The sequence below is a fragment of the Xiphias gladius genome, chromosome 20, assembly GCF_016859285.1.
Source record: "Xiphias gladius isolate SHS-SW01 ecotype Sanya breed wild chromosome 20, ASM1685928v1, whole genome shotgun sequence".
NCBI lineage: Eukaryota > Metazoa > Chordata > Actinopteri > Istiophoriformes > Xiphiidae > Xiphias > Xiphias gladius.
Window position 1 is genome coordinate 779,997 of NC_053419.1, and position 12,935 is coordinate 792,931.

Sequence of the window (12,935 nt, forward strand, 5' to 3'; positions counted from 1 at the left end):
AGAGGAATGTGCTTGCTTTGAAATATAATGGTGTATGCAGTTAGGTGGCACAATTTTTTTTTTTTTAAATTATGTTAGGGGTGTATGAAATCAAAAAATACAAAAATGCTTTTGATGTCCAACTCCCATGAACATATCAGCTACTGAGGAATGTAGACACCGTTAATTCTCAGAAAGTAGCTAATCATGATGTGTAACTCCCAAAATAGATGAAACAATAGTGTTACAGTCCATGCCAGGCCACGGAGGTGTGACATGGGAAAGTACTTGCAATTAGGCCCACAGAAGATGAAGAAAGTAATGATATAAAAATGAATGCAGCACTGTGATAGTTTAGTTGCTCCCGGGCCCAGCTTGGTTTATTGTATTGTTTCAATATACAATTAATGTACTTCTCATTGAACTCTGAACATTGCATAGTGTACTATTAAAGGCTACAAATCATGTGGGAGAGAATCTGAACCCATCTGGCCCTGGAGAAGGTTTTTCTCCCATATTAGCAGTTCCATTTATAGGTAATTTCACCTCTTTCACCACTGTCTAAGTTGCAAAGAAGTAAAACTCTTCATATTTCACAAAAAAGCAAGGATTACAGAATAGTCCAAAAAAATGATCAATTAATCTCCTCAAAACACCTCAGATTTATCTTGTGACTCTTTGGAGGGGGCCGCCACCTCCATGTTAGTAAAAACTGGCTCCACCTCTTACACATTGATGTATCAGCATTATCAATCAAATAACATCATATGTAATAATACATCAGTCACAGAGGGGTTTTACTTTTGATACTTTAAATTTATTTTAATGTAATACATCTGTTCTTTCCCTTAAGTAAGATTTTGAATGCAGGACTTTTACTTTTGAGTATTTTTACATTGGTATTGGTGTATTTACTTGAATAGATAATACCTCTTCCACCACTGTGGATCATATTCAAAATGTGGTGGGATTGCTGGTGTTACACAGTGGTTTTACAAGTTTTAGTCCCTTTACTAAATCACATAGACTATATAGTATGTTACATTAAGTTCCAGACATAGTTTCTATTCATTTCATTAGAGGCTGAAAAATGACTTGCTGTCAATGTCATGTTATTATCAGATATCACTATAGATTTGAAATTCGACAATAAAAGGAGATATTAAGTTTACTATGATGAACTACCAACCAACACACAAGTTTGGTTGGTAGTTGCAAGGTTGATTTTTGTACTGCAGAGAAATGAATGAAAACCACTATGGTGGGCTGTACTGTAAATGTATGTGTAGTGAATGTGCTAAAATATGCAAAACCACTTGTATTGGGAGTGAAAGTTCATATTTGACCTTGGAAACACTTTGCTCAGTTGTAAAGATGTTACCTAAATATGGAAGTTCAGTCATGTGATAACAGGTGTTCGCCTACCACAAACAGGTACACCCAAAAGACAGGAGTGAGAGGAAGACTGGACTGGTGTATGATGTCAATATTACATCACATATGACAGCTGTGGGGAACACTTCATCAGTGAAGCATCAAGGACCCTGGACAGGAATCCTAGTGATGTGCAAAGCAGCCCATTGTCCTGAACCACTAGAATCAGTTCATTAAAAAGATTAGTTCAAAAGATTAGTTCACCCAATGGCTCAGTTCTTGACCGGAGCTCCGACTGTGTAGTCCTGCTCACTGAACTGAAACAGGGCAGAACAGTGTAAAGTCCTCATGATCCCCGGCTACACCCAAAAGAAATATGAAAATATGAATGACAACTACATATACATGTCAGCAAAATATATGCATGGCAATTAATTTATGAATGGCAGAGCAAAAAACATGGCAAAAACTGGAAAATAATACCAATCAAGTGAAAAAAAAACAATTGTTCATAGTCATAAAAAAAAACAACAATATTAAGCTTTTACCATATGGGCTGCTTGATCAAGTAGCCTACTTATCTAATTATGAGTTAATATAAAGAAGCTTGGTTTTATTTTTTTACTGTACCTGAAAATTCATTGCAATGCAAATTGTATGCTTGGCTTACAATTAACGTGCACTTCTGTATAACCTTTTTTTTTTCTCTTTTTCTTTTGAGTGTTTTCTTGAGTTTTACGTTTACAGTTTACAATGCGTGGTTGAAACCTGCAATATGAATAAACAGGTGGCTGAAGACTGTCCCAGATCATTTCACTGCGAGGGGACATGTTTTGTGTTCAGTGATTTGTTCACTGAACAAACTACAGTGAATGTGAGCCCTGACTGATAGTCAGCGGCTCACACTGCCAGAATCAGGCCCGGCAAGTTCAAGAGTAATGCCGAACTGAGGATCAGTTAAAAAGACTTAAAAGTCATTAAAAACCAGCAATCATCTCTGATATTCAGCATGGAAACTTTAAAAATATCACGAATTATAATCAGAGATTGGCGTGTTTGTCAAAGCGACAGCAGCTCTGGTTCTGGAAGCCAGGGATCATGAGGACTTTACACTGTTTGGCCCTGTTTCAGTTCAGTGAGCAGGACTGGAGCTCTGGTCAAGAACTTAACCATTGGGTGAACAAATCTTTTGAACTAATCTTTTAATGAACTTATTAGTGGGTCCACTGTGGTCCGATGGTAGGGGACCTTCTACACATGGTACCTGTGAGGGAGCAGGACGGGACGTGATGAACGCAGGTAAGAAGTCTGCGTCCATAAAAATATCTGGGTTCAAGGGCCAGATGCCAGTGCACTCAAACCCAGATACAATGTTGCTTGATGTTGCTGCTAGGGGCAGAGTTATGGCCACAAGGCTTGGAATGTCGTATATGGTGAGAATTTTTCCAGGGTGCGATTCTCATCCAGTTGCCTGCTGCACTGTTTATATAGCACTTCAGTGGACTGAAGATGCTCTCGTCTAGGTGCTAGAGAAAATAGGAGCAGTGGGGTGGGAAAGATAGGAGGACTATGCCACTATGCCTTACAAAAGTCAATTGCTGCCACGAAAAGGTGTGACCGATGGTTGTCCAGGAGATGCAGCACCTTTGACTGCAGGACCATGCGGACGTATCTAGTGAAGTGCTGAATAAAGACCACAAAGTCTACCTCCTGCTTCCACCCTGAGCCTTTGGCTGAACCAGCAGAACTGTCAGGATCATCCCTCACAAAGTGGTCCTGAACCTTTTCCTGTGGAAGATGAAGTATGGGGGAACACAGTTGCCTTTTATGTTCCCCAGCTCTCTTCCCTCGTCACTTCATCCCTCCTATGCATCCTCCGTGCATTCCCCCATAAAAAAAAGTTTGCGAACAACACGAGACTGAATGAACAGTAACAGACAGCATCAGCTTTCTGAGCACAAGACCAAAACCACTCTCATCATCCACTAAGAAGAGGTCAAAGGTCATTGACCAGGAAGCAATGGACAATAAGGATGCCAACTGAAATGGAAATAAGGAACGTTCTTAACCTATAACAAATAGTAAGATTTTGAATGCAAATTGAAAGGTTTGGACTTGTAAGATGTGTGTAAAGGTTGTGTGTATCTATATCTATGTGTATCTCTATCTATTCCTCTATATATATATCTATATCTATCTCTCTCTCTCTATATATATATATATATATGTGTGTGTGTGTGTGTCTGTGTGTGTGTATAGTATGTATTAGTATTAAAAATACTAATAGTACTACTAATAGTAAATATTATTTACTACTCAGTTGATACTTTTTACATTATATGAACCTTAAGTATGATGCGCTTTCACTTTTATGGTAAAAATAATCACAGTCTATCTATCAACCACATATGGGTTTAAATATTGATATGATTATTATAGATACCATATCAGCCTCTGGAGATGCCTGGTGGACAAGGAACTTTGAAACTGTAAGCCTGAGGTAATTCATTTTGCGAATCTTACAAGCATAAAAAAATATGGTTTCTAAAAATACATTTTACAGTGATATTTGTAAGATTAACCATCAGTCACTAGAAGACTTGGATTTGAACTTTGACATCTTTTTAACTGGAATGAATTACTTCAAAAGCATTACCGCTGAAACCACATAGTAATTATGTAAAATTACGTTTCCTGCAAAATTTAAACTGAATGCACATAAAATCAGGATTTTGTGCTTAACTGTTATGTCCTTATGAACCCTCTAACACTCTTAAGAGTTAATTGAACTCTCGAATCTTACAGGTTGGTTAATGTTTATTTTGCACTTGCTTATGAGGTTTACTTAAGTCCACCATTGAAAACATTTTCAAGTATGTATTATCCAAAAAATTTACTCAAACCATGAAAGTCAACATACTTATTATCCACAGTGGCCCTTGTGTTATATTTTTATATATTAATTTTCATTTTAATTTATGCATTAAAGTATGAGCAGCGTCATAATGTACCTGGTAAAGTGACTACTCATTATACTGTTTGGTAGTTTAATCAATAATAATAATATGGATACTGGTCCCAAGTGTTATGAAACTGAAATGTAACATGTTACCTATTGGTCTGGCATTCTGCCTCAATCTGTAAAGTTAACATGGCATTTTCCTATATCCTGACTAGGATATATCTTAAGGTCCCTTTAGAGCCCCATATTAGGTATCTTGACATTACAGGGGAAGCTTAGAAGAAATCTAATCCTTAAACCTATTAAAAATAATATAATAGATATATATTCAAATATAATATTTTAGTGTAAGAATGTAACATCCCTTCAGGGCCCTGTACTATGAAGCGGAGTTTGTGGTTAGCGAGGTAACTTCAGGTGTAACCCTGGGTTTTCAGGGTTATGACGGTGATTCAATTCTTACCGGGGTACATCGCCTTGGTAACGTCTGCTGCACATCTGAACTGTTCCAGAGCAGGTTATGTTCGAGACAACAGATCAATGCACACCACATACTGACAAATCAAATCTCTGGGGAAATGGCATCACCAGCCGTAGAAGTCCCATGGAGCTCAGTGTGGATTGCGAGAGGGTCTAGGAAGGCAGGAGTTTTCAGTGACCGGCAAAAACCCCCAAAAACCCCTCATTACCGCAGAGAGCCAGCTCCTCAGTAGGATTGTGTCTAGAGTGTTGTTTGCAGGTCTTTGTCTTTGTAGGAGGGCCCCGTGCTGTCTTCTTCATTTAGTTTTGTTTTCCTGTTGGCTGCATATTTTACAAACTACAGTTGGTCCATAAGAATTTGGACAGTGACACAATTTCCCTCTGTACACCACCACAGTGGACTTGAAACAAAGCCATCAACATGTGATTAAATTGTAGACAGTTTTAATTCATGAGGTTTAACAAAAATATCACATTAACCATTTAGGAACTACAACCATCTTTATGCATAGTCCCTCATTTTCAGAGGCTCACAAGTAATTGGACTATTTACTGACATCAGTTTCATGGCCAGGTGTGGCCTGTTCCCTCGTTATTTCATGACAAATTAAGCAGGTAAAAGGTCTGGAGTTGAATCCAAGTGTTGAATTTGCATTTGGTAGCTGTTCATGGGAACTCTCAATATGTGGTCTAAAGAGGCATCGATGCAAATGAAGGAGGCCATCATTAGCCTGAAAAAAATGAAAGAAACCTCTCAGACAGATGGCAGAAACTTGAGGGGGGGCCAAATCAACGATTTGTTACATTCTTAAAAAGAAGGAATGCAAGGGTGAGCTCAGTAACATCAAAAGGCCTGGAAGACCACGGAGGACAACTAAAGTAAAAGATCGCTGAAAGACCCAAAAATAAGCAGCAACTGAAGGAGGCTGTAGTGAAGGCCTAGCAAACCATCTCAAGGGAGGAAACTCAGCATTTGATGGTGACCATCAGTTCCAGACTTCCAGCTGAAAGTCTGAACTTCAGTCACATCTTGATGGCTTCCTTTCAAATCCATTCCGGTGGTGTACAGAGGCAAAATTATGAAAAATGTGTCACTGTCCAAATACTTAACTAGTTTGCTCTTCCATTTGTAGAATATGCTGCTCTGCTGCCACTAGACGTGTCTATGTTTGCAATTGGTCATATGCTGCAAACACCGCCCCTTTTATGTGAACACGCTTGGAAAAACCTGGGTTGACTTACCGAGTTGATATCCACAGTCGTGTGACCGCTTAGCGTGATTGTGGTCATCAGGCTCAGTGAAGCCAGAAGAGGAAAACACATTCTGGCTATGGTAAACTTACTTCGTAGTACAGGCCACAGGTCAACAGTTTCTAGTCTAGTCTAAATTTAAGTTTAAGTATTTTAATAGTGCCCACATGGAAATCTACCAAAATACAAAAACATCCTCCCTGTCACAGAATTCTACATTTTCCTAATATCACCAACTCTGAAACATACTTTACTAAGTGCTGTTCTAGCTTTGTTAAGTTTCTAGACTGACAAGACAGAGCCATAGGCTCCTGTTTCTCTGTTCAGAGGTTTTCTGTGAAGAAAGATAGTGAATCACTATCTCAATCATACGTTAAAGGAAAATAATTTATTTTGGTATTTTTCCAGTTTGGCCATGTCTTCATAAACGTTAATGGTGTAATGGTGCGGTGTTAAATATAAGTTTTATACTGCCTTAATATTAACAAAAAACATTAAAACACTACACGGCCTGTAAAAAGACAGCTGTATTTTTCATACAAAAATAATACAAGTGTGAAAGTGCAAAAACTAACATGTAAGACTCACAAACTTAGCTATCAAAATTCAAACAGACAGAAGCGTTCTTTAATCAAGGTCGACAAACCCAAACAACAAAGATAAGGCTGTCTGCCAACTTTGTAAAAAACACTGTAACTCCACAACAATAACAAATCTGAGGATTCACCTGCTAGCTTGCCTCCCTAGTAGGCGGCAGAGGCGCAAGAAACGAGTCGAGCAATGGAAATTTAAAAAAGTGACAGCCCCACCATAAACTTCTTCAACCACTAAAACACTCGATCAAATTCGGTCTGACTTGTGGTAGCTGGGTTTCTGTTCTGATTGGGCTGCTGCTGGGGCATGTGGCCTCTCCGTCTGGGTGGGGCCAGATATTCAAACATGGAGGTGTTGTGGGTCGAGAGCATGTTCTTTAGGTCTGATGGCATGGGGTCGGACCAGAAGAAGTCATGGTTTAGCGCATCGTCGCTGTCTGCGCGCACTGCCGGGTCAAGGACCAGGAGCTTGTCAATAAGGTCCAGAGCGTACGCGTCTTTGACATAGGCTTTGAGACGATCCTTCACTTTCCTCTTCTGGCCTTTCGGCAGCTCCATCTTCTGGTACAGCTCGTATTTTGTATCCACACCAGGCCAAACCTGATAAAGAAAATGGTTCAAGATCCAGTTGAGAAAGGAGAGAAGTATGCTGCCATATAATGAAACTTCAGTCTTAACTAATGTTCTTTTTTGTGATGCGATCCTACCTCAGCAGTTATGGAGCCACAAAGCTGGCTGATAAGAGTGAGCTGATGCTGCTCTGTGTTTCCCTGCATGATAGGACTTCTGGTCCACATCTCTGCCATGATACAGCCCGCTCCCCAAAGGTCAATGGGTGGGCCGTAGTCTCGCTCACCTAAACAAAAAATAAAAATAAATAGATTAATAAAAATTAATAATTTAATCTTTCTTCTAGTCTGTGTGCAAATTATAAGTACCCTGTATAGCACAATGTAGCAATGTTTTAACATGTGGGTTCCTGTTTTGTTCGTTGTTGTACACTTGGGCAGTATGATACACATCCATGCCAGTGGCAGTGAAGGAGAAGACTGCTAGCAAGTAAACATGGATGTAACCAACTGAAGTTTCAAACTTTCAAAAATCAGGTTTGCAAATACTTTCAGGTCTTGCTGAAAAATTCTTCTTGTCAACAACATTTACAAAATTTGATTGATTTTCCCTTTTGATTTTGTCAATTGTGAGGCGCTTTGTAAACTCAGTGTCAACAAGTGCTAATAATCCATACTGACTATCTTTCTGATGTTTGCCGACAATGACCAACAGAATCACTGCCACTGATGGTTTATGTGTGTGTGATTAGTTAATTAATCAATTGATTAATTAATCGTAGGCACTGTAAATAGCACAGTAGGAACTGTAAATAGCTGCAGCTGTGTGTAATTGCTGTACATAAGGCTGTTTTCAGCACTCAGCCAATACAAATCAGTGTATTTCACTGTATGCAATGCATCCATTTATGGCTAACAGTAAGACAAAGGAGCGCATATACAGTACATTCAGAAAGTATTCAGACACCTTCCCTTTTTTCACAGTTTGTTATATTGCAATGATTTTAATCATAATTTTCCCCCTCGTCAATCTATAGTCAATACTCCATAATGACAAAGTGAAAACAGAATTTTGAATTTGTGAGACCTTATATAGACAGGTGTGTCTTTCCAAATCATGCCCAATTAATCGAATTTACCACAAGTGGACTCCAACCAAGTGTAAAAATATCTCAAAGATGATCAGGAGAATTGGGAAGCACCTGAACTTAATTTCAAGTGTCATAGCAAAGGGTCTGAATACTTTCAGGTTTTGCTTTTTGATAAAATTTGGATAAATTTCTAAAAATTGTTTTCTCTTTGTCATTATGGGGTATTGAGTGTAGATAGAAGAGGGGAAAAATTAATTGAAATGATTTTAGCAAGGCTGCAACATAAAACAAAACAGTGAAGGGGTCTGAAAACTTTTGCATGCACTGTACATTTCTTCCTTTGTGCATACAGAGATTTATGGTTGTCTCTTACCTAGCAGCAGCTCTGGAGGTCGGTACCAGAGTGTGACCACACGGTTTGTGTAGCGGTTACCCTGGCTGTTTTTAGCCAGGCTGAAGGCACGAGCCAAACCAAAGTCAGCCAACTTCAGGACACCGTCTCTGGTGATGAGCACATTGGCAGCCTTCATGTCTCTGTGAAGGATCTGATCCAACAGAAGGTCATGTCATGATTAAGACCATGAGACATTGTAACAGTGAGATTAATAAATGACAAATGGTATTCTTTGGGGTTCCCCTGTGACAAGATTAATATTCTTCTTTTTTTTTTTTTTTTTTATTCATCTACAGTGCACTAGAGCTCTCAAGCAGCATCCTGGTGGCTGCGGATGTATAACAATTCTAAAGTAACCTCAGAAAGTATTCAGACCTTTACTTTTCACAATTTACTGTGTTGTAAATTAAATTGATAAAACTGACTTTTTTTCCCATAACCCATAAGCACAAAGTGAAAACATCTTTTTAGAATTTTTGCAAACAATTTTTGCAAAGCAACCCCATAACATAACCGAGCCTCTGATGTTTCTTACTAAGAGGCTCTGATTTTGTTTCATCTGTCCAACAGACTCTCTCCTCCCAGAAGCATTGTGACATGTCAACATGTGTTTTAGCAAACAGAAACACACTGTTGTATTTTGATCTTGGAGGTCAGCTTGGATCTGTTTTTAAAAAGTTTTCCTTAGTTGTTTTTCCACCATTTGAACTATCCTTCGCCTCAATCTTGGGTCAATTCTTCTCTTGCAGCCACATCCAGGGGAGTATGGTTACCATCCCATGGACCTTTAACTTCTTAATACTATTAGTAACTGTGGTCACATAAACATCAATCTGCTTGCAGATGGTCTTATAGCCTTTACCATGCTTGGCAACAATTTTCTTCTTTATCGTATAACTCTCTAATATTGTGCAAAAAGTGAAGGGGATCTCAATACTTTCTGAAGCCGCTGCATGCTATTTATAATTGCCCAGATATAAGATTTAACTAAAAGGAAAACTGGTTTCAATTTATTTGGAATGACAACATGATGTTGACTAGATGATACATTCTCAGTGTAAATGGGGCTATATTCTCCCAGACCTTAGATAAATAACTGGGACTTTAGTAGTGATTAAACTGATGGTGTTCTTCTGCACCCCTGGGATCAGTCGATAAGACTTGTGCCAGTTCAGTGTGACCTTTCCTCATCGCAAGAGACCTGCAAGTCTGTACAGTTCTCTAAATAAAACGTTTTTATATACATTTACTTTTCTACATCCTAAATCTGTCAACACCCTTGGGGTCAAAAGAACCAGTAGATGGTCATTTTTTTCAATGCCTCACCTTATTTCTGTGTATGTAGTACAGTCCATTAAGCAGCATCTGCATGACCTTCTTAATCTCTGCCAGGGTGAACTTTACATTGGCATTACTCAGCAGCCCGGCCAGGTCATGCTCACAGAAGTCAAACACCAGGTAGATGCTGCCTTTGTATCTATTGAACTGTGTAGCTTTGAGAACAATGAAATGGAAAAAAAAAAGAATGAAAAACACCTACCACCAAACTATTGTTATGCAAAATATACTTCCTGCTTCTATAAATGCAACACAAGCACGACATATTTTGCTATTTATACATGGCAGGGCAAATAATTTAACTAAAAATATAACTGCAAAAACCTAGATGAAGGCAGAAATTGACTTATTGCAAATTTATAGACTGGAAACTTGTGACACCAACCTTTGGTTCTGCAGATCTCAATCAGATTGACCACATTCTCGTGTTTGAGCAGCTGCAGGATCTTGATTTCTCTCAATGCTGTGATTGGAAACTGAAACAAAAAAAACAAAAACAAAAAACTGCACTGAGTATAAGATGTATGCAACCACCCCTACTCTACAGTAACTCATAAACATGAATGCCACAATTTAAGAAAGGCCTTTCAGTGCCAGGACAGTGAATCTGTCATACTGGATCCAGAGTGACACAGGTTAAATCTGCATCAGGGATCTATCTGTAGCCAACCCACCTCCATGACCCTCCTCTTGACCAAGGTTTGACACAGGTTGGACACTGCCTGGCTTTGGTAAACTGGCGTTGCTACAGGGAATGGAAATGAATTCAACGATACTGACGTTGAAATGTCATTTAACTGACCCACCGAGAAAAGAGAGAGAGGCAGACAGAAATAGCAAGCGCACACGTGGGTGATTTAAAGGAGCAAGCAAATGGACACAAAGGGGTGAAACTGTAACTTAACTTTTATCTTCATTTTCAATGAAGTTCAGTGTAATTCAGTGGAGTGTTTCAAACTACACTGCAGACTGGTGTCTCTGCTAACATTGAGAAGCATGGTGACAGCCGTCTCATGGATGGGTCCAGTGTGGGTCCAACGCGCATTGAGTTGATCCACGTCATACGTGGGTTTGCTGTCTGAAAGTGGTATCAGTCAGACTCATGCTATTTTGTTGGTGGAGTTTTAAAATTTCAAGTAAGAAATCGAATAAGAGGTGGCAGCCACATTTAGGTGATTAGAGTAGGAGGCCCAGCCAATAGGCAGCTATTGCAATTTGGATAAGCCTAAGGATCCAAACAAATCATTCAGTTAACCAACACCTTTTATTTTCAGAAGTTCTGGCCCTCATTTCTAGCAGTTATCTCAGGGCAGGAAACAAGCAGTCAAGCAAAATTAGCATTGCCAAAATGTTGATGACATGCCTGACTGCACAGGAAAACAAACTTTAGATAGACACTTGGTCTGTTAACTTAAATAGATGTGTAAAACAAATACTTTGGGTAATAGTTTCACCTTTTGCATTTGTATTGTCCTCCAAAAAAAGTCTGACCAACCTGGGGGTTTGTTTACAACCTGTCTGATTGTCTGACTGCTCAGTAGATAATTTGGTGTGTGCAATATTATTATTACTAATAGAAATGAAGGCCAAAACTACGAAAATAAGACCCAACTTGTATTGAAGCACAACTGTCCATTAATATGCCGTTTCTGTTACGTGGAACAACCCCTCATGCTGAGTCAACATCAGTTCAGCATATCAGGCTGTAAAATCAACTAGTAGACTGAATGGTCTCTTACTCCTTCTTTCTCATTTTCCATCAAAACTTTCTTCAGTGCGACCTTCTTCCCGGTCTGTTTGTGCTTCGCTTTAAACACCTCCCTGTGAAAAAAGAAAGAAATACAGCAAAAGAGACAACCACAAATAAGGCAGTATCATTTTGGTGGCAATGTGATTTTGAACAGACACAAAAGTAAGTAATCTGGTTGTAAGTATAAGTCGCATTAGTAAATAAATTAGCTAAACATGTATGTTGTTTCCACTTTTTATTTTTATTATACGAGTATTGTAACTACTACTGCATTTACATTTATGTGAGTGTGAGCAAGTGCCAATCCTATGGTCATTTGGAAGTCATACAGTGTACGCTAACTACAGACTGCTGCATCCATTTACAAGGTAATATACAATCCTTTAGGCATCCCCTATTTCAAAAAGTTAAAACTAAGCCGCACAGGGCTGGTGGTAAATAAAACGTTCAATGATTTCTTCTGGTCTTGTATTGTCCTTATGAATAACGTTAGCTATTAGCACAGTTAACATTAGCATTTATAAATGTAAGCACAAAATAAAATGTTTGTGCACTACTCACCCAAATGTGCCCTGTCCTATTTTGGCCATTTTTTCATATTTGGAGAACTCATCACAGAAAGGAAATTCAACGCCATCGTAGTATTTGGACATTATGGCGGCCTCCCGGTCGGGCCTGAAGAAGTGACATTTCTCTCAATAAAAAGATATTTATGTTGAAACACGAGCTATATATAGCTATTTATACACTGATATAAGTACAAATGTGTTACAATTAAAATTGTAAAGGGCTATATTCTTACTTTTCAGCTCCGCCGGCGTTGCTTGTTCTATCTCGCTGCATCCCTATCCCGTTCCCAGACTGCTGTACAATGACGTATGCTACGTTTAAATACAACTCAGGCTCCTACACTTCAGCAGTGAAAGGATTGGTTTCAAAAATTCATCAATGAAAATAATAATACTAATAATAACACACGAAAATACAGGTTCCCCATTCACGTTGTTTACAAAGACTGCAATGCAGCAACCCATAATTTAAATGAAATTATTATTTATTATTTCTAATTTTATGGTTTGTCAGGCGACAAAAAAATTATGTCGTTTCTAGATTAATATCCCGATATACCCCGTAATGTTTCCCTGCTGTTTTTA

The 12,935-nt window shown here is 38.7% G+C and overlaps 1 protein-coding gene across 2 annotated transcripts; it reads right to left on the reverse strand.

Moving 5' to 3' along the window:
* Positions 1–6,651: 6,651 nt before the first annotated feature.
* On the reverse strand, positions 6,652–12,678 carry cdk9 (cyclin-dependent kinase 9 (CDC2-related kinase)). Of its 2 annotated transcripts, XM_040158390.1 has the most exons (9): positions 12,584–12,678; positions 12,343–12,456; positions 11,771–11,852; positions 10,706–10,828; positions 10,417–10,507; positions 10,020–10,186; positions 8,673–8,844; positions 7,347–7,495; positions 6,652–7,239 (listed from the first exon to the last, which is right to left on the reverse strand). In XM_040158390.1, the coding sequence occupies exons 1-9, from the start codon at positions 12,622–12,624 to the stop codon at positions 6,874–6,876; spliced, it is 1,305 nt and encodes a 434-aa protein (XP_040014324.1). In that variant the 5' UTR covers positions 12,625–12,678; the 3' UTR covers positions 6,652–6,873. The 2 variants fall into 2 exon arrangements, with proteins under 2 accessions (XP_040014324.1, XP_040014325.1); XM_040158391.1 differs by lacking the exon at positions 10,706–10,828.
* Positions 12,679–12,935: the final 257 nt, after the last annotated feature.

Bases quoted from the DNA above. Each gene is read 5' to 3' on its own strand.
- cdk9 (XM_040158390.1), bottom strand. From the start codon at position 12,624: ATGCAGCGAGATAGAACAAGCAACGCCGGCGGAGCTGAAAA. The intron at 11,853-12,342 runs GTGAGTAGTGCA...CTTTTTTCACAG, and splicing joins ATAGGACAGGGCACATTTGG to GGAGGTGTTTAAAGCGAAGC. The intron at 10,508-10,705 runs GTGGGTTGGCTA...TTTTTGTTTCAG, and splicing joins TCAAGAGGAGGGTCATGGAG to TTTCCAATCACAGCATTGAG.